The 26,303-nt window shown below is 35.9% G+C and overlaps 1 protein-coding gene across 3 annotated transcripts in view; it reads left to right on the top strand.

Annotated features, from left to right (window-relative positions):
- The window catches only part of LOC111147253 (RAS p21 protein activator 2), a 124,999-nt gene that overhangs the window by 84,853 nt on the left and 13,843 nt on the right, over positions 1–26,303 (top strand). Inside the window, exons 10-20 of one of the 3 annotated variants that reach the window (XM_022503192.1) lie at positions 3,548–3,704; positions 4,034–4,182; positions 5,944–6,058; positions 6,521–6,595; positions 7,292–7,415; positions 9,862–9,968; positions 14,825–14,908; positions 15,516–15,593; positions 20,477–20,550; positions 21,081–21,187; positions 23,513–23,524. In XM_022503192.1, the coding sequence (XP_022358900.1) occupies positions 3,548–3,704; positions 4,034–4,182; positions 5,944–6,058; positions 6,521–6,595; positions 7,292–7,415; positions 9,862–9,968; positions 14,825–14,908; positions 15,516–15,593; positions 20,477–20,550; positions 21,081–21,187; positions 23,513–23,524 (1,082 nt within the window). Of the gene's footprint in view, positions 1–3,547; positions 3,705–4,033; positions 4,183–5,943; positions 6,059–6,520; positions 6,596–7,291; positions 7,416–9,861; positions 9,969–14,824; positions 14,909–15,515; positions 15,594–20,476; positions 20,551–21,080; positions 21,191–23,512; positions 23,525–26,303 lie in introns of all 3 variants that reach the window. The other 2 variants (XM_022503185.1, XM_022503179.1) reach the window with 2 other exon arrangements.

The following is a 26,303-nucleotide window of genomic DNA, read 5'->3' as shown; positions in this document are numbered from 1 at the left end:
CCCTTCCAAAGAAACCCAAGGAAACAAGCTTAAAAAGTGAGGCAGGAGTAAGGCCTTCTGAGGTTCCTGGGCATTCTAAAGGAGTGATACATAATAATTAGTAACTGGTGTAGCATTGCCCTAATTCCTCTGCACAGAACATCCCATGTTAGGATTATAGATCTATTTTGCTGGTAATTTGTAATTTGTGAGAGTAACAGAAGGACAAGGCATACTCCTTCCTCCAGTAATTTGGAGATAAGGGAATTAAAGTTGCCTTCTGAGTAAAATTCCTATAGAACAAACCAAAACAAAATCTGTAAATCTGGGTAGAATATGGGGACACTGTTTAAGATTTAAGATGGGTTAGTGCATCTTAGGGAGGCAGAACCAAGTTGTAACTATAATACAAGTATTTCTATTTTTATATCCCATATATGGAAAACACTAGTTAAAATAGAAGAGGAATATTGGAACAATAAGAAAGGATCCTAGAGAGGCAAACATGGGTAGGTACTACCCATTTAAATACAATCAAGAGGGAAGGAGATTCTGCTCTAGAAGCATGACTACTTCCTTTGTAAAACTGTTATCTTAGCTGAGAATTAAGACCACCTCAGTCTCTGTGTTGTATCTCTATCTCACTATAGTCCCTCTGATAATATGGCTTTCCAAATAGCTTACCAGTACGTAAAAAAAATATATTAATCAAACAGATGAAAGACTTGTATTAACAGGTTAAAAAAAAAAAAGTGTATTAGTTGCAGCAAGGAAAATAGGTAAAGTGCCACGCAAACCAGTGATAGTTGTTGAGGCTGAGTGGTAAGTGCTGGGGGAGGTGGTGAGTTGAGGGTACTCTTTATTAATATAACCACTCTTCGCCCTACTTTTGTGAATGAACATTTGTTTGCATAATAAAATGTGTTGGTCACAAAAAAAGGTCCAGGTATTTTAACTGCTTGGCTGTTGTATTTCTTTTCATAAAATTAGAAATTGGCTTTCTGCTTTAAAGATACCAGTCCCTATATGCTCAGTCATTGCAGTTAGGTTTGCTTTTAGATAAAACGAGGTATCTGAATTTGCATGTCTACAAAACATTTACTAGATTGTGGAACTTGACCAAAGTAATGTCCTTTTCTGGATGTTTGGTGATCAGCGAACTAGACTTTTCCCTTAAAGTTACTTCTGGGTCACCTTTGCTAGTAGGCTTATATGCAGTTATTTCCTCAGGCAAATCTTTAAAACATTATTTCTCAAATCAGAGAATAGAAATTCTGAAGGCTGGGGGTGCCTGGGTGGCTCAGTGGGTTAAGCCTCTGCCTTCGGCTCAGGTCATGATCTCAGGGTCCTGGGATCAAGCCCCACACCAGGCTCTCTGCTCAGCAGGGAGCCTGCTTCCCTCTCTCTCTCTCTGCCTACTTGTGATCTCTGTCTGTCAAATAAATAAATAAAATCTAAAAAAAAAAAAAATTTGAAGGCCGGTGTTTCAAGATAGAGATTCTGCTTTCGTAGATAGTGATATAATTTCTTCTCCCATTATTGTCATCCCCTCATCTTTTTAAATTTTGCCTGGTTGATTATCTAGTTCCCTTTTATGTCTTTAATTATATCTTTCTCAAAACTAATAAATATTCCATTAAATCCCCCCTGCCTTCTGTTTTTAAAGTAGTGTAATGGAGAGGCCATAGGTGATAAATACCAAAAGTAAATATCAACACTAATGACACTACTTTATAAAAAGTATTCCAGGTGGTAAGTAAAGGAGGAATGATAGAATTCTAAAACTATCATTTTGGGATGCCTCGGTGGCTCAGGTCATGATCCCAGGGTCCCATATCGGGCTCCTTGCTCAGCAGAGAGTCTGCTTCTCCCTCTGCCTCCCGTTCACCCTGTATGTGCTCCCTCTCCCTGACAAAAAACTAAAGTCTTCAAAAAAAAGATATCTATTGGGGCGCCTGGGTGGCTCAGTGGGTTAAGCCGCTGCCTTCGGCTCAGGTCATGATCTCAGAGTCCTGGGATCAAGCCCCGCATCGGGTTCTCTGCTCAGCGGGGAGCCTGCTTCCTCCTCTCTCTCTGCCTGCCTCTCTGCCTGCTTGTGATCTGTCTGTCAAATAAATAAATAAAATCTTTTAAAAAAAAAATTAAAAAAAAAAGATATCTATTGTTTTATAACCTGTGAAAGTTAATGACTCTAGGTGGTGCTTATCAGTGACTGCTACTATCACAAAAAGAGAAACAGACATTAGTGCCTCTTTGTGGTACTACACAACACTATCAGTGAAATGTTCTTGCCAGCATATCAAATTTGAATCTAACCAAGCCTCTAGATCTAACTGCCAATATACAGAAAGTACAGAGAGGACAAAGAACATGCTAAATGACGTCATGGAGATAGAGGTGGATTTAGCATAATCCCAGATGTAGAAAATTCAATTCTAGCTACATGATTTCTTAGGGAATAGAGAAAATCTGTAGGTTTAAAGAAACTTAAGGATCAACCAGTTAAATTCTATGGACCTTGGATATAAACAAATTGTAGAAAAGTATTCATGATAAAGTTTGGGAGAGTTTGAATATGGACTGAATAATGATGATTTTTAAAAGTTATTATGTAGTTATAGTTATATATATTGAAATATTTATAGGTAACATTATAAGATGCCTGGAAATTGCTTTAAAATAATGCAGGAATGGGATGGGAGGAGTGAGTAGAGGTATGGCTTAAACAAGAATAGCCTTGAGTTGATGATTCCTAAAGCTAGGTGATAGGTGCATGGGGTTCAAACGATGTACTGTCTTCTTTACTTTTGTATGTGTTATTAAATTTTCATGATAAAAATTCTTTAAAAATAACAGATTTCTGATTTTCGTCCTACAAACTCCTCTTAATTTCTAAACATTTTTCTTGGAAAATTTTAAAACTATCTTTGTACATATATTTTATGCCTTCTATTTACCTAAAAAAATTTCATGTAAATCTGATTTTTGCAAATAAAAATATTTTGAGTATAGTTACATTGTTTCTCCTTTAATAATATAAGAATCTATTTATAAACCTTCAATCACTAACTTTTTTAAAAAGTAAGTTCAGATTTTTACATATATAAAATTTTCTTTAAAACAAGATCACTTATGCCTTCTTGTGGTATTTCTTACCTATTGCAGCTAAATATGTATTTCTTAAATTTAGTGAGATGTTATTTTTGATTATACATTGGATTTTAAATGTTTTACTTTTATTATCTTTTCCTAAATCTACAAGCTAATCAAACTCATTCAGCCCCTTTGAGATCTTATTTTTTTACTTTTAGTTTACTTTAATTTTTACTTTTTGCTTCCCAGATAAAAGTCTGTTTAAAGCTTTCTAGTTCAATATATAACTGGTATTAAGGCTCTGAAGATTGATGGTTGGCTACTTATAAAGTGTCCTAACCTTAAATACTAAGTTGACTTTTTTGGTTTGGAGTTTGTTTGTTTTTTTTTTTTTTTTGCAGCTTAACTGTTTATTTACCTCACCAACTTGGATGCTTATTATCATCTCATGTAGTCAGTTGTATTTTTACTTTAGGTACTTACTACAACCAAGAGACAATGGAAATAAGTCATCTAAAACTGATGATCTGGGGTCTCTTCGATTAAATATATGTTATACAGAAGACTATGTGCTTCCATCAGAGTACTATGGTCCTTTGAAAACGTTGCTGCTAAAATCACCAGATGTTCAGGTACTTAAAAATCATAAGGGTATGATTTAATATGAAATGGCTAAAATAATTCTGTAAATGATGTAGAAAATATTTCAGAGTATCAAGTTTTATTAAAATGGGGTGGTTGTGTGTGTGTGTGAGAGTAAAATTTATCTGGACCACAGTACTGTGATTCCAGGACATGCTTGAAATTTTCATCTCTGAGAAAAATTTTTTAAAATTAAATATTGTTCTATACAACAGTAATAGTCAGTAAATATGCTTGAATTACTTATACAGGCTAGTGATTGAACATTTAGTCATATTTCCTTGATTTTGTGCTTGTTTTTTACCTTTCTGTATTCTAGCCGATATCTGCCTCAGCTGCTTACATTTTGGGTGAAATTTGTCGAGATAAAAATGATGCTGTTTTGCCCCTTGTACGACTGCTGCTGCACCATGATAAACTTGTTCCTTTTGCCACTGCAGTGGCTGAATTAGACTTGAAGGATACACAGTAAGAGTTATATTATAATGTTAATTATGTGTGTTGAGATTGGATTTTAGTCTGCCAAATTGTTTTTGTAATTTCACTTCTTTTGTGTTGACCAGTCCTATTCCTACTGAATAGGATTCTGAAAAGAACTGCTTAGCAAGAGATAAAAGGCAGTTCTTTAAGTTAGCAAACAGTATCCACTAACAGCAACATGAACAGTTAATGAAGGGTTTTTTTTATTCAGTGTCAAAATTTCCTGTTACTCATCTTTGCTGCTGCTTGTAATGATTCACGTGTCACAGATTATGTACTAGGTCAGAAGTTGGGTTGGGTTTTTTTCCTTACCCATTATGTATCACCCCTATATACATATATGTGATACCATGAAAAACAGTCAGGTGGCTTTGCAGTCCTGTCATAGCACTGTTTCATACACACACAAACATTCTACTTTTGTAGTTCATTAATATCATTTGCTTTTTTTTTTTTTTTTTTTTTTTTAAACTTACTATTTGGAGTAAATAGTTTTGGTAAGTTTGAAAAGCCTAATGGCAGCAAGTTTTTTTTTTCTTTAACTTAAATTCATTTAATTAACATATATTATTGGTTTCAGAGGTAGAAGTCAGTGATTCATCAGTCTTACATAATACCAGTGCTCATTACATCATGTGCCCTCTTTAATGTCCATCACCCAGTTACCCCATTCTCTCCACTCCCTCCTCTCCAGCAACCCTCAGTTTGTTTCCTATGATTAAGAGTCTCTAATGGTTTGTTTTCCTCTCTGATTTTTCTCTTTTTTCCCCCTCTCTTTCCCTCTTATCCTCTGTTTTGTTTACTAAATTCTACAAATGAATGCAATCATAATGGTAATTGTCTTTCTCTTATTTTGCTTAGCATAAAACCCTCTGGTTCCATTCATGTCATTGCAAATGGCAAGATTTCATTCTTTTTGATAACTGAGTAGTATTTCCATGTGTGTGTATGTGTGTGTGTTTATACACACGCCACATCTTCTTTATACATTCATCTTTGATGGACATCTGAGGTCTTCCCATAGTTTGGCTATTGTGGACATTGCTGCTATAAACATTGGGGTGCACGTGCTCCTTCTTTTCACTACATTTATGTCTTTGGAATAAATACCAATAGTGTAATTGCTGGGTCATAGGGTAGCACTATTTTCAACTTTTTGAGGAACCTCCATACTGTTTTCTAGAGTGCCTGTACCAGCTTGCATTCCCACCAACAGTGTAAGAGGGTTTCCCTTTCTCTGCATCCTCCCCGACATCTGTCGTTTCTTGAGTTGTTAATTTTAGCCATTCTGACTGGTGTGGGGTGGTATCTCGTGGTGGTTTTGATTTGTATTTCCCTGATGCCGAGTGATGTTGAGCATTTTTTCATGTGTCTGTTGGCCATCTGGATGTCTTCTTTGTCTTACGTCTTGGCAGCAAGCTTTTTAAATGGATGGTAAAGGGGCGCCTGGGTGGCTCAGTGAATAAAGCCTCTGCCTTCAGCTCAGGTCATGATCCCAAGGTCCTGGGATTGAGCCCCGCATCAGGCTCTCTGCTCAGCGGGGAACCTGCTTCCGCCTCTCTCTCTCTGCCTGCCTTTCAGCCTACTTGTGATCTGTCTGTCAAATAAATAAATAAAATCTTTAAAAAAAAATGGAGGGTAAAAATTACTAAAATTGTATATGTAGCCAAAGTCATATATCTCATGTTATGGATTTCACAGCGTCTGTTTACTGCTCTTGGTTTCATCTTACTTCTGTTTGTATTTCAGAGATGCAAACACAATTTTTAGAGGAAATTCCTTGGCTACCCGATGTCTGGATGAGATGATGAAAATAGTGGGAGGGCACTACCTGAAAGTCACATTAAAACCTATTCTAGATGAGGTACGGGCTATACCTCTGATAATTGAAGTCTCTGTGGCCTCATGATACAGCCTCTCTTTCATCAAGTGATCTAGTGATAGGGATGATACACCTGTTCATGTATTACTGAAAGAATAAGGCTGAACCCTTCAGATGTACCTTTCCATCAGTGGATTTTTACTGAAAGGGCACGTTTAGTATAATCTACATAATTGGGGGGGGGGGTTTTCTGTTTTTTTTTTTTTTTTTTTTTTTTATTGTTGTTGTTACTGGATTACAGTTTTAGCTAGAGTTTCAAATACATGAGAAATGAATTTTGACAGTTCTTTTGCAGCATCGTATATATTGTCTCTGGATTGGGGATATATATAAACTTCGTTACGGTTTTAACTTTTATAATTGTATTATCAGGAAAATAGTTATTTTCATTTTGCCAAATTATTTATAAAAGAGCATTAAATGAAAAATTAATCTGTCTTCCAGATATGTGAATCCTCAAAATCCTGTGAAATTGATCCTATTAAATTGAAAGAGGGAGATAATGTAGAAAATAATAAGGTAAGTCCTTGTTATCTTTATAACTGCCTTAAAATGGGCTTTCTGCCAAACATAATCTTCCATAATACTATGTTAGGATGTAGTGCTTTTTATTCTTTACTTAATGCTTATACTATTAGCATTTCCTGTGTCTAGTTTTTAGAATGTTGTTATTTCATCATGGGGTTTCACTTTATTTTTATTCTTGATTATCTCTCTTTGGCTCTAGTAACAATAATGGAATAAGCCTGTATCTAGTTGCAGCCTCCATTCTAGCCATTCCTTTGGAGTCAGACTGACCAGGCTAAGTGGCACAATGACTTGGTCAACCAACATTTTAGTCGTGTCTGGGAAAACAGTGACTGTTGTAGAGTCATAGGTTTTCATTGCACTGAATGAAATTGCCACAGTGTCCGTGTGCCTGCATATCTGAGTTATTTCCTTGATTTCCCTTTAGATCATTTTATTCTCTGTTGCTTCTTGTGAAATTTATTCCATACATTCACCAGTTATATTTAGCTAATCTCATTCGAATTTGTTAAACAAGATCAAGATATAAATTGTCTTTTAACTGAGTGAATTTAGAGAAGGGAAGCAGAGCTTTAGTATACTGGATAGTAACTGCCTACTCTCATTTTCACTGCATTGTTTTCCATAAAGGCTATGGAAAATGTGTAAGAGTTAAAATCCTGATGTTTACCTTGTTAAATCCTACAGGAGAATCTGCGCTACTATGTAGACAAGTTATTCAGTACAATTGTAAAATCAAGTATGAGCTGCCCCACTGTAATGTGTGATACCTTTTATTCTCTAAGGCAAATGGCTACTCAGAGATTTCCTAGTAAGTGCCTTGTTTTACTAAAACATGCCATTTCTTTTTCTGTATTTGATTTTTTTTTATAGATTTACTCTGGATTTGGCTTATATGAAATGTTTAAAGTTTATAGGTACAGTCTTCTTTGCAAAATAGTTAACAGCTTTTTTATGAATCATCTCATTTAATTTCCTTACCATCTCAAAACATAGATTTATTTCAGTGTAATGACAACTTATTACAAAGAGCAAATAAAAAATCACCATTATTTTTAAGAAAGGTAAACATTTATACTAGGTACTTATGAGATTGTTAAATGTAATAACACCTTTGTTATTTTTACCTTTTTCACTTCATTTAAATAATGAGAATTTTTAGTTCAATACAGCTGACTGGATTTGACAGTTTGAGAATGCTAAGGTTTTAGAAAATGCTAAGGACATTTTTACAGACATGGTTCAAGACATTAGAAACATCTCTGTTGCAATAGACATAGAATCTTGAGGACATATATCAGTCAATACATGCTTTAATTTGGTAAAATAGCAGAGTCAAGGCTTTGTTTAGAAACACATAAAAATAAGAGTTGCTGTCTCTGATTATCAATATTTGGAATTATTCTAATTACATGCATCTCTGATAAGTAAATAAACTTGCTATAACTGTCTTTCCAGATCTGCCTATTGTAATAAAGGGAAAGGGGAGGAAGTAAGGTGACTACTTAAATTATTAGTCTTACCCAGATGTGTGAGACTGTAAGTGTACTTCTGTAACCATCTGAAGAATTTATTTTGTTCTTCTAAGTGTGATGCATAGTGTGTGCTTTTATCAGCCCCTTGACTAAATTTACCCAGTGCTAAAGTCATAGGGCTGAGTTGTCTAACTAACGTGTATAAATTCAGACCTAGATGCCTTTGCTAATTCTACTAAAGACATAAACAGTCAACTTCAAATAAGTATACTAAATCTAGTCTTTTTTTTATTTTTTAAATACTTTATTTATTTGACAGAGAGAGAGAGATCATTAGTAGACAGAGAGGCAGGCAGAGAGAAAGGGAGAAGCAGGCTCCCCACTAAACAGAGAGCCTGATGAGGGGCTCAATCCCAGGACCCTAAGATCGTGACCTGAGCTGAAGGCAGAGGCCCAACCCACTGAGCCACCCAGGCGCCCCTAACTCTAGTCTTTACAACACAAGTAAAGGGAGCAGAGATGTTAATATAACACTGAAGTTATGTTTTTAAATAGTGAGTTAAATCATGACAAGCACATTGAGTATTTAGTGAGTGAACACACAGTGCTAGCCTACATTATCTCCTACTCCTACTCTAATGCTCACACCACCTCATGAGGTGTAAGGTACTGCTCCCCTTAGGTAAATAATGAAACTAAGGTTTAGAAATGTTATATAACTTGCTTGAGGCCCAAGACATGGCCAGCAGACAAAAAGGATCTCCAATCTGGGTTTGGCCTCTTCCAAAGCATATTGCTAGTCATTGGACTCTGTACTACCCAGTGATCTTGGCCTTAAAAAATATTTTTACTTCTGTTTGTAGAAATGATCTAAAGTACTTTTTATGCCTTTTTATAAAAGCAAGTGTGTCTCTTTTACTTTTTTGTTGGATTAAATGTTAATATATTTTCATATCTTCAGTGGACTACAGTAGTGATAGTTTTGTTGTCATAAAATATTTTCATACTTTCATACTTTCTCATTTCTGTTACCATGGGAAGACGAATGGAGAGTAGGGAGGAGACAGTGGGCAGCAAGTATTATTGAAGAACTACAAGTTAAATGGCTTGCACATTGAGTGACTTTTATAAGAGTTAAAACTCAAACCAAACCCAGACTTTTTTTCCCCTTTACTGCCTGCTTCTGTGTTCTCTGATGTTAAGTATTGACTCCACTTTGAAACAAAGCAGTAGGTGAATGACAAAAACCGCAAGTTGTCTTCAGTTCATCTTCATTTTTATGTGGAATATTGATCGCTTTTTTAAAGGAAAGATTCCTGTTAGTTGTTTTTATTGCATTGTCTTTGATATTATCAAGAGGGGAAAATTGAAGCAATATTCTAAAACTGAAAATAACCTATCCTGGTCTTAAAGGATTTCAGTATCACCACTAGGTAGTGCTAGATACTACTTTATTTTTGTTGAAATTTCAGAAGTCTCTCCTTGCAGATGAGGAAAGAGGTCTTTTTCCTAATTAAGATATTTCTGAAAACCTGGTAGCTTTTTTGCCTTTCTTTTTAAAAATTTTTTTATTATTCCTTTCAGATTTTTTTTTAGTCATAGGATTTTTTTCCTTTAATTTAGTCATAATCATTACTATCATTTCATCAGCTCAGTCTCCACTAGACAAATTATATTGATCTCCTGTTTAGTTTACATGTTTTTCAATATTTTTTATTTTGTCATCTTTGTTTTTTAATTCAGTGTTTTTGTGCATGACATTTCACCATTTTTTTCCTGCAGATGACCCTCATGTTCAGTATTCTGCAGTGAGCAGCTTTGTATTTCTTCGTTTCTTTGCTGTAGCCGTAGTATCACCTCATACTTTTCATTTGCGACCTCATCATCCAGTAAGTGTTGTTCTTCTCAAAGCTTTATTCCATTTTTATTTATTTTTATTAAAATTTTAAAAAGAATATAACAAGCCAGTTTCACTTAGCTGTTTTCTTATAACTGGTACTTAAATTTACTGGGCATTTTCCTTGGCTATTTCAGTCTTTCAGAGAAGGCTGAAAATTCCAGTTTTTGTTGTTGTTAAAAGATATTGTGCAAGAGTAATAAGATGTTGATAGTTGTTGAAGCTTGATGGTAGGTACGAAGAGGATCCATTGTATTTACCCTCCACTATTGTGTGTGTTTGTAAATTTCCATAATACTAGAGTTGTTTTTGTTTTTGTTTTTTCATGAGTTACAGGTTTAGTTTAATCTCACAGGCATTTTTATATCTCACAGAAGTTTGAAGAGGCTCATTTCTAAAAGGTGTAGAACCTTTGATTGGAACATAATTTGGTATCTCCACATTTTTTACTTTTTATTCACCTGATATTATAAATATAAGAGATTTAAAATTTTAAAAATGTTCTGCAGTCCTATTTAATTGTTTATATCTGAATCTACTGCATATGTACATGTTTCTTAAAACTCCTTTTTTTGCTCTTTCTTTCCTTCTAATATGGAGTATTTTTGTTGATTCTTTAACCTTTTATGTTCCAAATATTTTATAATCTTACCTAATTGCTTTCCTTGCTGATTGGTGTGACACATAATAATAATAATAATAATAATAATAATAATAATAGCCAACATTTACTTAGGGCTTTGTAATAGGCCTTATTCTAAGTACTTTATGTGTTTTAACTTACTTGGTCCTCCCTGTGAGGTATTCTGTTATCATCCCCATTTGCAGATAAGAATATCACAATTCAGCAATTTCTCTGTGGTCACACAACTGGTCAAATATGATTTGATCTCACTCAGTTTGGACTGGTTAAACTGGAATGCTGTCTCCTTCAGTCTTCTCAATCTTTGAGCTCAACCCTGTTCTTTCTGGCCTCTTGGGCAATAAAGTGTTCAGACGTCTGTAATGTTTCCATCACTGTGCTCACTGCTAGAAATGCAGTGATGAGGAAGACACTCTCTGCCCTTAGGGAACTTATATAGGGTAGAAAGGACACATGGGTTTTGGAGTTAAACTGGGCTTTGAAGGCCACTCCTCTTCACAGCTGCATGACATTGCCCACTCATTTCACTTGGAGAACTGTGTAGAACCATGCTACTTTTGCAGCAATATATCCTTTCTTGCCAAAGGACAGTTTGTGAATAGCTGCAGCAGAGAGTGGGCCAGTGTCCTTTTGATCACAGGACTTTCCTTTCTTATGGCTATGTTACTGAAGCTGTGCAGAATTCTGGGTCTGAAAAAGCTTAGTAACAGCATTCTAGATATAAACAGAACTCCTACCTCTGAGCTTGTGACCCTGCCTTGTATTCAGACTTGGATTTGTATATTTCCATAACAGATGTTGCAATAAAGTCCTTCTAGCCACAGACTTCATATTTTAGGTCACTTTTCCAATCAGTATGCTAGAAGGACTAGTTTATTACTGTGTCGTATAACCTTATTGTTTGCTTTTAAGTGTAAACTTACCCCCCTTTTCAAGAACTTTTCATTCTAATTGGGAAAATAGGACAAATATGAGATACATCATCTAAAACTAGTACCTGATTTTTACCAAGTTAAGGCATACTATGGAAATTGAGAGCGTGGAGTAATCCCAGGAACCTGGGAGTAATGGGATTATCAAGACCAGTATTGAAAGGTAGGGTGGTTTTCAGAGGAGAACTGATTAATGGTTATTGGATGTTACATTTAGACATTCTTTGAATTTTGAGAAACCAGTTTTTTTTTTTTTTAAGATTTTATTTATTTATTTGACAGACAGAGATCACAAGTAGGCAGAGAGGCAGGCAGAGAGAGAGGGGGAAGCAGGTTCCCTGCAGAGCAGAGAGCCCGATGTGGGGCTTGATCCCAGGACTCTGGGATCATGACCTGAGCTAAAGGCAGAGGCTTTAACCCACTGAGCCACCCAGGTGCCCCGAGAAACCAGTTTTAGTAGAGCACAAGAAAATCAGATTGCAAAAGATTAAAAAATAAATCGGTAAATGTAGTTTTTACCCAGGAAATATATCAAAATTGAGCTTGCCCTGTTGCTAATAAAAGACGTAGGTAAATTCAAACAAGTACATGTGTGTACATACAAACATGAGTGAATAATCTTTTTAAAATGCTGATTTTTAAAATATGGGTTATGTTAACATTGACATGGTAGACTACTCTTTATTTTTTTTTAAGATTTTATTTATTTATTTGACAGACAGAGATCACAAGCAGGCAGAGAGGCAGGCAGAGAGAGAGAGAGAGAAGCAGGCTCCCTGCTGAGCAGAGAGCCCGATATGGGGCTCGATCCCAGGACCCTAAGATCGTGACCTGAGCCGAAGGCAGAGGCTCAACCCACTGAGCCACCCAGGCGCCCCGGTACACTACTCTTTTGAGATGTTTCATGGTGGGGGAGAAAAAAGGATTGAACCATTTTTCTCATCATACCCCTCATTCTCTCATTGATAGTGTTCCTTCAGGACTCAGTCAAGGCAGACTTCTCTAATGTCTAGTCTGGGTTAGGTTCCTCTCTTATGTATACCTGTAGCATCCTGTGACTTTCTGTGTCTTGACGTTTGTCATACTATTTTATAATCATCTGTTTACAGTCTCTGAATGTGGAGTGTCAATACCCAAGAGCAAGGGTTGAATCTTTTTCAAGTTTGCGAATCCCAAGCACAATACACAGTTTCTAGGATAAGTAGATACTCGGTGAATGTTTGGTAAGTGAAAGATAGTAGCTCAGAGAGGGAGCTGGTCAAATGATGAGTCTTCTCCAAAATGGGAAAATTGATATGTAGTTTAAGCAGAAGAGAAGAAACCAACAGAAAGGGAGAAATTGAAGAGAGAAGAGGGCTTGCTAATAACCAGATCAGTATCTTGGAGGATTTAGATTGTTTGAAAAGAAAAAATGATGGGTGTAAACTTTAGGAAAAGAGTAATTCCTCCTTTGAGATATGGTGAACCGTATGAAGTTGTTTTATGTTTGTAGATCAAAAGTAGTCAAATAATAGTGATTCCATGTGGTTCAACCTAATATAAGGAAAAGAGGATAAGATAGTTGTTTTGAGGTAGAAGTCAACATTTTAGTTGAATTTAATAAAAGTTATAAAGCATCTACTAGATGCCTGTGCCAGGCTGTGTGCTAGGTACCAGATGTCTAAGGTATTGGACAGCCATAAAAAATTATGACGGCAGATGGTAGCCGGGGAAGAATTTAGAACAGCTTGTATGTGGAGTACACCAGGGAATCAGTAGTAGCTAAATGATATGATTGTCACATAGTAGTGAGGGCTGTGTTGATGTAAACAAATGTCTGATGTGCAGTAATTGTATAAAATGCGCTTTGCTCTTTTTAGTTCAGGGAAATCATAACCTAAAACAGTGATCTTAAAACCAAATTTGAACAGGGAAGTCTTGGTGAAATTCAGTTCAAATTCATTTTATTAGCCATTGTTAAGAATCTTGGTGTGCCTCAAAGGCAGAGAATTGTAGGGATTTTTTTTTTTTTTTAGATTTTATTTATTTATTTGACAGAGGGAGCGAGATCACAAGTAGGCAGAGCAGCAGGCAGAGAGAGGAGGGGAAGCAGGCTCCCTACCGAGCAGAGAGCAGGCAGACAGTCCTATGCAGGGCTCCATCCCAGTCCCTGAGATCATGACCTGAGCCGAAGGCAGAGGCTTAACTCACTGAGCCACCCAGGTGCCCCTGTAGGGATCTTTTATACATATGATGGAATTCTGGATGTTCTAGCTAAAATATTTCTGAATAAATTTAATTAAGGTGTGTAACCATTTCATAAATATATCATAATGATCATATCCCCGATATTCCTTTTTTTCCAGATTGCCTTATATCCTGGTCATCTCTTCTCCTTCACATTCACTGTCATTTTCAATGTGGGGTTACTAAAATATTAAGGAATGTAACCAAAAACTAAACTAAAGCAATTTCTGTATCTAAAGTTTCTTAAATCTGTGTTTCGGTGGAAGATACTGTTTATTTGAATCTCCAAAATAAAGAAATACTATATGTGATAGGAGAATTGGTTATACAAATATATGGATTGGTGGAAACTCATTGGGTTATGTACATTTAAAATCTGTTCATTTCATTATATGTAAATTATACCTCAGTTTTAAAAAAAAAGGGAGCAAGGACTCATCAGGGGAACTGCTTAGTCCATTTTATTTATATTTAGATTTTTTGGTAGGCAGGCCCAAAAAATACCTTGGATAACAGACCCAAATAGTTAACTTCTGCTAAGATCCTACACAAACCAGGTAACTTCTCATTTCTTAAGTTTAGTTAGGTCTTTGCTTCCACGATGAAAATAATTGATTGTACAAGCTGTATCAGTTATTGAATAGGGTTAGAGGTGGATTGAGTACAGAAAATTTGGAAACTGCCATTTTAAGTCACAAGGTAGAAGAGGTAGATGTGATTGACGTTTCAAAAGTGAATATAGTTTGTTAGGTAATCCAAGCTGCCATACTGTACAAAACAACATATGTAGTATCAATGTGCGGCTTTCAGAAGTAACACATTGTTGAATACAGTTACTTTGGGAGGAATTATAAATGACATCTGGCTTCTTTAAGTCTCTTAAATTCCTTAGTCTGGTGAGTTCTGCCCATCATAAACTAGAGTTTGAATGAACATTTTTGAATCACTGTATTAAAGTAATGTAGCCTATTCACTCTCTTCTACCTCTTACACAAATTCTGTTTCTTAAAAATTTAACAGAAATTTTGTCTTTTTTACATTCTTTAGGATCCACAGACAGTTAGAACATTAACCCTCATCTCAAAAACCATTCAAACTTTGGGAAGCTGGGGGAGTCTGTCCAAAAGCAAGGTAAGTCTTTATATCTTTTGCTTTGTATTCACACTTCTAAATCTTGTTATACCTTAGGATCCCTTCTCTCTCACTTATTCCCTTCCAAATTAAAAACAAAGCAAAACCAAAAATATGCATATACATATGCAGTAGTCATCTTCTAGATTAGCTGTTGTCTCTTAGTTACCTGTTAATGAAGTTTTATTTGAACTAATACATCTAACTAAAGACATTTGCATAAAATATAGTCAATCTTTTAATTTTTTTGTTTTGGAAAGTGTTACTTTCATTTAAAAATGAAAGATTTACATTTACATTAACATGAAATGGGATTATTATTTATATCAAAATAAAAAATGAATTAGCAAGCATTTAAATTTGTAAAAAAATAAAATAAACTAAGCAGAGGAGAGAGTCTGGTGAACAGATCTAAGAACTGTCTATGAATCTGTGCCATAATCATCTAACAGTTGTTGAAAGAAATCCTACTCCAAACCCTGTAATTCTCTTGAAATACATGATTGAATCCTTTAAGGCCTTAATCCTCAGCTTAGAAATGCAGTTCATTATAGTCTTAGTTCTCTATTTAACATATATAAATTCTGTGTGGTTTTTTTTTTCCTAGTCAAGTTTCAAAGAGACATTCATGTGTGAATTTTTCAAAATGTTTCAAGAAGAAGGATATATTGTAGCAGTTAAAAAGGTATGATTGTTTTACTCTGGAAAATTAACATTTCTTATCATATAACATTGGGGAAATGTTAGCATTTCATGTTACTCCTAGAAGTCAAGCCTCAATTTAAAAAAAGTAATGTTTAAACTGTACATCAGATACAAAGAGGCTGTCTTTTTCTTCCTTTCTTCTACCATACAAAACTGTGGGATTTTTAGCTGTGGACATACCTAAATGTTCAACAACAGCTGCTGTTTGCCATCGTCTTAGTAACACAAGTGACAAATAGCTAGGGTAAGTGTTTCTTAACAGCAGCAGTATGGACAATTGGGTCAGATAATTTTTGATTGCAGCCCCTCACAATCAAAAATTATCCTTGTACATTATAGGATGTTTAGCAACATCCTTGGCCTCTACCAATTAGATGCCAGTAGGATGCCTCAAGTTTTGATAACCAGAAATGTCTGTAAACACTGCCAGGTGTTCCCTGAGGAATAAAATTGTTTCTGATTAAGGACCTCTGGTCTAAGGAGGGTAAAGTCTTAGAATGGTGCCTGATACATAGTGGGTACTTGTCATAGTAAAAAAATACATGAATTATTGAATAGTTTATAAATAATATAAGCTGTAGTAGTAACTTGAGGAAAGTTACTGTAAATTAAAATGTATTGTAAATGCACAAAAGACCACAGTATATAATAGCCTAACACAAGGCCTATAACATACAAAAATTGCTGTACTTAGAAATCAGGAATGTTTGGAAAAGATCTTTAATTTCTTGTGTCTTTAATTCTGAATCATTCTAAACAAAATGTAGTTTTATTATAAAATGCTAAAATTTGTAAAGTTACTTTGAAGTACACCTAAATTTAGCTTGAAGAAATACTGTATTGTATTTTATCATGATTCTGATTTAATGAATCAAAATTAGCAAGGCCTAATTTTAAAGATTTTAATCAATTTCTGTATCATGATTGATTCACAGTTAACTGCCAAGAGTATATTTTGGTTGAAGTATATATCTGTACTTTTTGTGTGTGTGCTTAGAATTCTTACAGGGATTCAGTAAATGAAAAAGGGTGATTTTTTTTTTAAAAAGCCAGTTGGAATATTTTTCATCTAGAATAGTGCAAGTTCAACTAAAATCTTTTTAGGCAACCACTGAAGGCTTTTGAGGAGAAAGACTTTAAAAAGAATAGGCAAAGGAAAAGCTGCCCTTTTATTTGTAGGACATTGTTGAAACATTTGTGGGACAGTGTAGGCAGACTTTTGTTGGCAAGATTATAATGTACTGTCTTTTGTTTGAGGGTTGTTTTGCCATTTTTTTATGACCTAGGCTATGGTATCAGCTGATTTTTTTTTTCCTATCAGAATGTGTAGAGTTGATAATGTCAGTGAAGAAAATACTTAAGAGTGCCAGGAGTTGAGCCTGTTCCTGATCTGTCCTGTGTCACCTACTCACATTCTCATGGGCTATCACCATAGTACATTTCTTGTTTTAGATGCGGATCTAGACTCCTAAACTAGGATAGGATATTTTGTCCTAATCTGAGAGTTTTCTTTATTGTTTGCTAGCTAAGTCTGGATATGTACATTGCTAGAAATTGCAAAAGCCTATGAATTCCAGTTTCTCATTTTGTATTGGTGTACTGTTCCCACAGACTTTAGGAAGGACAACATGGATAGTTCTATTAACAGAGTGACCATATAATTTAGTGTCCAAACCTGGGTACTTTAAAGAGTGAAAATGAGTATTATTGATAATGTTGGGACCACAGCTATAGACAGGAATGGCCCTGAGCAAATTGGGTATATTCACCCTCCATGTAGTTCATCTTAATTTTTATGTTTTCTTTCCTTTTTTTTTTAAGATTTTATTTATTTATTTGACAGACAGAGATCACAAGTAGGCAGAGAGGCAGGCAGAGAGAGAGAGGAGGAAGCAGGTTCCCTGCAAGCAGAGAGCCCAATGTGGGGCTTGATCCCAGGACCCTGAGATCATGACCTGAGCCAAAGGCAGAGGCTTTAACCCACTGAGCCACCCAGGCGCCCCACTTTCTTTCACTTTATATAATTGTATTTACCCCATAGTTCCTTATAAATATAACAGATAATAAATCCAGTAATTATAAATAAATGATAAATAATTTTCAAATAAATCAGTGCCTTCAGGCAAACACTAAGAAATAAAATACTCAAGTATGTCTCTTACCTGCCATTAGTGGATGGTCCATCTATAAGAACTGGTCCATCCTATGAGATAGGACACTTGTTTAGTTCCTTTGTATGCTTTTTAAAAAATTTTTTTATTATTTTTTAATTAACATACAATGTATTATTTGCTTCAGGGGTACAGGTCTATGAATCATCGGTCTTACACAGTGCACAACACTTACCACAGCACATACCCTCCCCAACGTCCATAACCCAGCCACCCCATCCCTACAATCCAACCCCCCAGCAACCCTCAGTTTGTTTCCTGAGATTAAGAGTCTCTTATGGTTTATCTCTCTCCTGATCCCATCTTGTTTCATTTTTTTCCCTCCCTACCCGCCATAACTCCCTGCCCTGCCTCTCAAATTCCTCATATCAGAGAGATCATATGATAATTGTCTTTCTCTGATTGACTTATTTCACTTAGCATAATACCCTCTAGTTCTATCCACATCGTTGCAAATGACAAGATTTCGGGATTTTGATGGCTGCATAGTATTCCATTGTGTATATATATACCACATCTTCTTTATCCATTCATCTGTTGATGGACATCTATGTTCTTTCCATAGTTTGGCTATTATGGACATTGCTGCTATAAACATTGGGGTGCATGTGCCTCTTCAGATCACTACATTTGTATCTTTAGGGTAAATACCCAGTAGTGCAACTGCTGGGTCATCGGTTAGCTTTATTTTTGACTTTTTGAGGAACCTCTACTGATTTCCAGAGTGGCTGTACCAGTTTGCATTCCCACCTACAGTATATGACAGTTCCCCTTTCTCCACATCCTCGCCAACATATGTTGTTGTTAACTTGAGCTATTCTGACTGGCGTGAGGTGGTATCACACTGTGGTTTTGATTTGTATTTCCCTGATGCTGAGTGATGTTGAGCACTTTTTCATGTGTCTTTTGGCCATCCAGATGTCTTCTTTGCAGAAGTGTCTGTTGGTTGTGTACTTTTTTTTTTTTAAGATTTTTATTTATTTATTTGACAGACAGAGATCACAAGTAGACAAAGAGGCAGGCAGAGAGAGAGGAGGAAGCAGGCTCCCCGCCGAGCAGAGAGCCCGATGTGGGGCTCAGTCCCAGGACCCTGGGATCATGACCCGAGCGGAAGGCAGAGGCTTTAACCCACTGAGCCACCCAGGTGCCCCGGAGAGAGAGAATCTTAAGCAGGAGTTCTGCCTCACATCTCTGAGATTATGACCTGGGCCAAAATCAAGAGTCGGACGCTTAACTGACTCAGCCATCCAGGTGCCCCATTTAGTTCCCTTATATACCTGTTCTGTATCACCACATATAATATAGTGCAAAAGAAACTCTGTTCTTAATCCTTCACTTACCAAGATTTCTTTCTTATGTGCTAGAAGGAAACATTGGAAAAAATTCTTAGTGTGGCTTCTAGTGGGCAGTCTTAAGCCAGTCTTGAGAGAATACGACTCCACGTGAATTCTACTTTAGGTTAGGTACTTGTGCCTTTGTGCCTCAGTGTCTTTGCTATTTGAATGTACTTCTTTTTTTCTTAGTCCCGAGTGGGACAACATAGAAAAGTATAAAGGAAAAAGCAAGGGCTAGACAAAGGGCAGTTCATTTATGGGACAAAATAGAATTCCTCTCTGAGAACAAGAATTGTTCTTTGAAATACTAATTTCTCTTTCCTGTGATGAGACAGCCATGTGCCAGGAAGCTCTTGACCAGTCAAGGTAGCATGTTCATGAAGCTAACTGCTCTTCACAGGAGTGGCTTGCCATTGCTAGAGATGGCTACTCCAAATTTTCTTGAGCCACCACCTTCCCATTCTCCCTAGGATGTTTATAAATGGTGATTAGATTTCCACTTTCTTCCAGAGAACCCAATTACATTTCAGTCATAATCATGAAATACTATCTCTCAGGGCTGCAGTCAGTCATACATAATAGAATTCAGCAAAATCTTTTCTGTGAAAGGCCAGTGAGTAAATATTTTAGGCTTTCCTGGCCACATAAGGGGTCTGTCCCATATTCTTATTTGTTTTTGTTCTTGGAGCCCTTTAAAAATATAAAAACTGTTCTTAACTCATAAGCCCTGCAAAAAAAGCAGGCTGCAGGTTGAATTTGGCCACTAAGCCATAATTTGGTGATCTTGACATATAATATAGGTTCACAGTCCTTTATCTAAAATCTTTGGGACCAGAAATATTTCAGAATTCAGTTTTTCAGTTTTAAAAGATAATAGGTCTGTGCTATATACCTATTATACCCCCATGGGGCCCGAGGTAACACACCATAATCAAACACAGAGAGTACAATGTATAAATATTCACACTAAGTAAGATAAATACAGACTATAGATAGCCTTTGATAGTTCAGATTAAGTTGTGCCCCCAGATGAGTTTACTGTCAATCAAAAAGCAAAACAACTCTTTTTATTCAGAACTTTATAGATTTCAGAATGGTAGTTTAAGGACTGTAGATTGAGCTGTTTTTTAGGGAAACATATTCTGGGTTTTAAGTGACTTGAGAATAAACTTTTTAGAACACCTATCCAGTGTGTAACTTAGGACTTCCTCTACAATTAAATATGTGTTTTGCTTTATAAGTTATAATTATATGTATTCCTTAAAGAACTTTATAATATTATCAGTGATATTGAAGATAAACTGAATTTTTGATGTATGTTATCACAAAGTGTGATTTTTGCCCGTTTCTCTATTTAGTTCCTGGATGAAATTTCATCTACTGAAACTAAAGAATCCAGTGGTACGAGTGAGCCTGTGCACCTGAAAGAAGGGTAATTTAATGAATTTAGAGATTAAAGTCATGTCAGTATAGATGTTATGTGAGTACAAAAAGCATGGGTCTGGAAGTGAGGAAATCTGGGTTTTGTTCTGTATTAGAACTGCTTAAGTAACATCCATTAGGTAGGTCACACTATCATATGAACTTTATGCCACATGGGAGTGATTCCTTGTTCATGTAGTCCTAGAGTAGTTTTGTAACTGTAATGAGATTATGGATATTAGAGTACTTTGAAAAAGTAACAGCACTCTTCAGACTTGAAGCAGTGTTATCATTGGAAGTTAAAGGGGAACTTTAGTTAAAGTTTGGTCCTTTCAGTTCTGAATAGCACAATTATAAGTATTAAATTAAGACTTTATTCCCTTAGCATGACCAAAATAAATACAGAAGTTATAGATAACAAAGACATTTTCATATACTTAATATGATCCTACATGGCCTTTCATGTCAAAGAACAGTTTTTGTTGTGGATGAACTATTTTAATATTTGTAACTAAATTTTCCTATCTGTTGTTTTGGCAGTGAGATGTATAAAAGAGCTCAGGGAAGAACTCGGATTGGGAAAAAGAATTTCAAGAAACGGTGGTTCTGCTTAACAAGCAGAGAGCTCACCTACCACAAACAGCCAGGTAGTTGTGTTTATGCTTTATTTTGGGGCTTTTTCCTTGTTTTCGGTGAAGATAGCTTTTTTTTTTTGCTGCTTAGTATAACTCTGGCCAAGCTTTTCACTAATAATTACTGCAGTGTATAGTTTCTCACAGTGATGCAAACACATTAAGGATGCAGTAAATACCTGGCAGGCGACACCGTGTAAATTCCATTTTTTTCCCTCACACGTGCTCTGTTTTCTAAAAAAATCCTTGGTAAATTCCAGTTACCTAGAACTTGGAAGTTTCTTTTAATTCTCAGAGCCAAATTGGTAAGAATCCGTATCTAATAAATTAGAGTATTTCAGTGATTTGCTGGATAGCATCAGCTGAAAATTCCCATAGTCATACCATAGATTTTGATTCCTATATAGTTATCAGATTCATTCTAGACTGTTGGCCAAGCTGTCTTCAAGATGGAAATTGTAATGATTTGCCTCCTGAGAAAGCACAGTGGGTTGTTCGGATGAAGAAAGCCATCTTCCTGCAGTGTGATTTGAGGGATTTAGAAAGGCACATTTTGTCCCTCAGTGGACTGACAAGCTGCTTAAAATGCCCATATTTTAAGTTTATTCCTTTGGGGTAAAGCATGATCCACAGAAGGCCATTAGCTCCTTCTGGTATCTTAACAAGAACATAATAACTAAATCATGAATCACATTTAGTAGAATCCCTTATATTCACAATGATCAGGACACAAAGATGTTCCCTTAAAGCAAAAACCAGTTAAAAACAGACAAAAAGGTACTTACGTCTCTTAAATATTTATATATTTATTTACTAAATCTTTTGATAGAGAATCAAGATCTTTTCTTTGAGTATGGATCTATAGATTGGATTTACCCTTTGTCTTTCTTGTGCAAATATACCCATAATGTATCAATTTTCTGGTTGATTTCTCCAAAGTGAATCTAGAACTTAAATACTTGAAAAGCAATTCCAGTACAGAATCCAACTAGATTTCATGGTAGTCACCCCTAATCTTTTATAGGTGTCTCACCCCCATATAAATCAACTTTATTTATAAGGGTATGGATCTCCTCTTTTGAAGCTTCTCAAAACATTCACCTGATTTTCAGATATATAGTAAACCTCTTAATAGGGGGCATTTATTTTGTCACTTTACATATATTTAAATAAGTTATTATAACATGGAAAAATTGCATAAATAGGTTTGGGAACAAACCCAATGGAGTTGGTAAACAAAACAAGCCTAGCTAACAGAAACAAAAGGAGGCAGGCTTAACAGATAGAAGCCTAGTAACCACAAGCATTCAGCATCCTGTGAGCATCATTTGTTATGTTTTACAGTGTACATGGAGAGCCTCAGTTAATCCACTAGCTCTGTTAGGTAAAGATCTGCTAAAGAGAGCTTCTGCTGTAAATTCTGAAATGATAGCAAACACCAGCCATTGGGTGCTTTCAAGAGAATGTAGATTCAACTAAGTAGAATGTTTCAGTGGAGATTTTTGAAGAATAGAGTGAGAAGAAAAATTGTTTCATAATTCCTTATTATGGCTCTACCAAAATGACTACATATAGCCAAATGTATTAGTAAGATATAAGAAATCAAAGTCATTTTATTTTTAGGCACCCAGATAATTTGTTATGTAGTCAGATGACAAAAGAACAATAAGCTACATTCTTTACCTTCCAGGCAAGCATTTTTTAAGCTAAATATATTTTGAGTATTTTAGAAGTCATAGCTTATATTGAACACTGTATAAATGCTTTCACGTATATAGCAGCTTTAAAAAAGTAGCTGTCATAATATACTAATTATGTTTACATTAATAGTACCTTGAAATAAAATATAAGTTGTCATTCTCCATGAATAAATTAGCTGTTTTTTCCTCATTTAAAGTATTTTCTAATCTAAGCTAGTATTCTAAAGTCTTTTTTGGCTTAGAACATTAAGAATCAGGTGATAGCTCTGGCCTTTTTTCTCCAGAAGAGTGTACATACAAACTAGACACAAAATTTTGCATATAATTTCAGAGTTTGTAGATCCAAAATTCATCTGCGGTTTTTAAGAACCTCTGTTTTAGCTAGTGATCTTATGAGGATAAAATTCTATAGAGTGATTAGGCTGCTCTAAGTATAAAAAAGGCACATTAGAAATTACATTGTTTTCAGGCCTTAAGGAATTTAACCTACTGGAATGACATTGGAGGAATAAGCTCTATTATATGAAGTTTCAGGATTACTTATCAAAGCCTACAGTTTTAAGCATCCATGGTTTTTGTTTTAACTATTTTGATGGATTTTTCCAAAATGTATTACATGCTTCCCTGCCTTCTAAAAAAGAATTCATTGAACGTAAGTTACCATTTTCTAGATGACTTGGGGTTGTCATGGATAATATTACTTATTATGTAGTGCTTTGGTTTAGTGGTGTTTTCAGGGCTGCTTATGGGTGTGTGCAGCTGTTTACTCCCCAGCTAAATGCCTTGGACTGCTGTGCTTTTATGTTCCTGTGTTTGCTTTATACAGTTTTTCTCTATCCCCTTTATATTCAGGCTGTTACTTTAAATTTCTTGTGCTGTCAGCGAACCATAATGTAACATCTCACACCCACCTTCATCACCCAGCTCAACTTTTCACTAAAATATACTGTGAATGAGGATACAGGTACTGTGTTTGTTAAAATTGTGCATTAAGATGCTCTTATGGAAGACTTAAGGACTTTCGTCTATGGAGGAAATGCATGGGCTTTGGATTCTCTGATTGTTCAAGCAAATGTTTTGCTTACTTCCTTGTTTCCTTGCTGTTTCTGGATAGCCAAGACTCCTAGTTAAATCTCTTGCTACATTTGCTATGTGACTTTGGTGTCTGAAAGCATGTCTCCCAGATTTTCTATAAATGGCTCTAAACCATTGGGTCTTTTGCTCTGCCTCTTACTGGACACTAGGATTCTGAATCAAGAGGCACCCTTCACGTTCTGGATCTTTTTTAAAGATAGTACTCAGGTGTTTTGCTAAAGGATCAGATACCAAGAGTGAGAGAAAGGCAAGGCAAGGGTAACTCCAAGGATTTGAGCTTACACAACTACAATGGTGAAGTTGCCTTTTTGAAAACAGACCCATGCGTTCTCTATAGTGAAGGAACGTGTATAGCCATAACCCAGAGATTTGGTGGGTTTGGTTCCAGACCATAGCAATAAAGCTAATTAACAGTAAGATGAATCAAATGAATTTTTTGGCTTCCTGGTGTGTATAAAAGTTCTCTTTATGCTCTACTGCTGTCTATTAAGTGTGCAATAGCATTATGTCTAAAAAAGACAATGTACATACCTTAATTTAATATACTTTATTGGGGCGCCTGGGTGGCTCAGTGGGTTAAAGCCTCTGCCTTCGGCTCAGGTCATGATCTCAGGGTCCTGGAATCAAGCCCCACATCGGGCTCTCTGCTCAGCGGGGAGTCTGCTTCCTCCCCCCTCTCTCTCTCTCTGCCTGCCTCTCTGCCTACTTGTGATCTCTCTCTCTCTCTCTGTCAAATAAATAAAATCTTTAAAAAAAAATACTTTATTGCTAAAAAAAAAATGTGAACCATCTTCTGAGTTATCACCAAGTTGTAATCTTTTTGCTGGTAGAAGGTCTTGACTTGTTTGGCTGCTGACTACTCAGGGTGGTGATTGCTGAAGGTTGGGTAGCTGTGGCAATTTCATAAAATAAGACAACTGTGAAATTTGCTACATCAATTGACTCTTCTTTCATGAATGATTTTTCAAGAGCATGTGATGCTCTTTGATAGCATTTTACAGACAGTAGAACTTCTTTCAAAATTGGAGTCATTCCTCCCAGACTCTTCCATTGCTTTATCAATTAAGTTTAGATAATATTCTAAGTCTTGCTTTATCATTTCACCAGTCTTCACAGCGTCTTCACAAGAATAGATTCCATTTCAAGAAGCTACTTTCTTTGCTTATCCATAATAAGATTCCTCATCCATTGAAGTTTTATCTTGAAATTACAATAGGTCAGTCACATCATCAGGCTCCACTTCTAACTCTAGTTCTCGTATTCCTTCCAGCACATCTGCAGTTACTTCCTGCACTGAGGTCTTAAACCTTTCAAAGTTATCAGTGAGGGCTGGAATCACCTTTCTTCCAGACTCCTGTTAATGTTGATATTTTGACCTCTTCTTACAAATCACAAATGTTCTTAATGGCATCTAGAATGGTAAATCCTTTCCAGAAGGTTACAATCTATGTTGCTCAGATCCATCAGAGGAACCACCATCTGTGGCAGCCATAGCCTTAAGAAATGTTAAGTATTAAGACTTAAAAGTCAGAATTACTCCTTGATCCATGGGCTACCGAATGGAGTTGTATTAGCAGGCATGAAATTAATCTCATTGTATATCCTCAGCAGAGCACTTGGGTGACCAGGTGCATTTTAGGAGCCTTAATATTTTGAAAGGAATGTCTTTTCCTGAGCAGTAAGTCTGAAATATATGCTATACTATGTTGTAAACAGATGTGCTATCATCCAGGCTTTGTTCCAGTTAGAGAGCACAGGCAGAGTAGATTCTGCATAATTTTTAAGGGCCCTAAGACTTTTAGAATAGTAAATAAGCATTGGCTTCAATTTAAAGTCAGCTACATTTGTTCCTAACAAGAGAGCCTGTCCTTTGAGACTTTGAAGCCTTGAAGCCAGGTATTGACTTCTCTCTAGCTGTGAAAGTCCTAGATGATATCTTCTTGCAATGTACGTGGAATATCTGTTGTTTAGTCTTGCCACCTTTATCAATTATCTTAGCTAGATCTTCTGAATAACTTGCTGTAGCTTCTAAATCAGCACTTGCTGCTTCACTCTGTACTTTTGTGTTATGGAAATAGCTTCTTTTCTTCTTTTTCTGCTAGCTTCAAACTTTTCTTATGCAGCCTAGCTTTCGGCCTATCTTGGCTTTCAGCATTCCTTCCTCACTAAGCTTAGTAATTTCTAGCTTTTGATTTAAAGTGAGATGTACAACTCTCCCTTTGACTTGAACACTTAAAGGCCATTGTCGGGTTATTAATTAGCCTGATTACAGTATTGTGTCTCAGAGAACAGGGAGGACCAAGGAGTAGGGAGACACATGGGAGAATGGGTAGGTT

The sequence above is a fragment of the Enhydra lutris genome, unplaced genomic scaffold, assembly GCF_002288905.1.
Source record: "Enhydra lutris kenyoni isolate GAN:26980312 unplaced genomic scaffold, ASM228890v2 scaffoldscaffold2, whole genome shotgun sequence".
NCBI classification, from domain to species: domain Eukaryota; kingdom Metazoa; phylum Chordata; class Mammalia; order Carnivora; family Mustelidae; genus Enhydra; species Enhydra lutris.
Note: the sequence above shows the minus strand (reverse complement) of the source record. Positions and strands in the feature narration are given on the sequence as shown.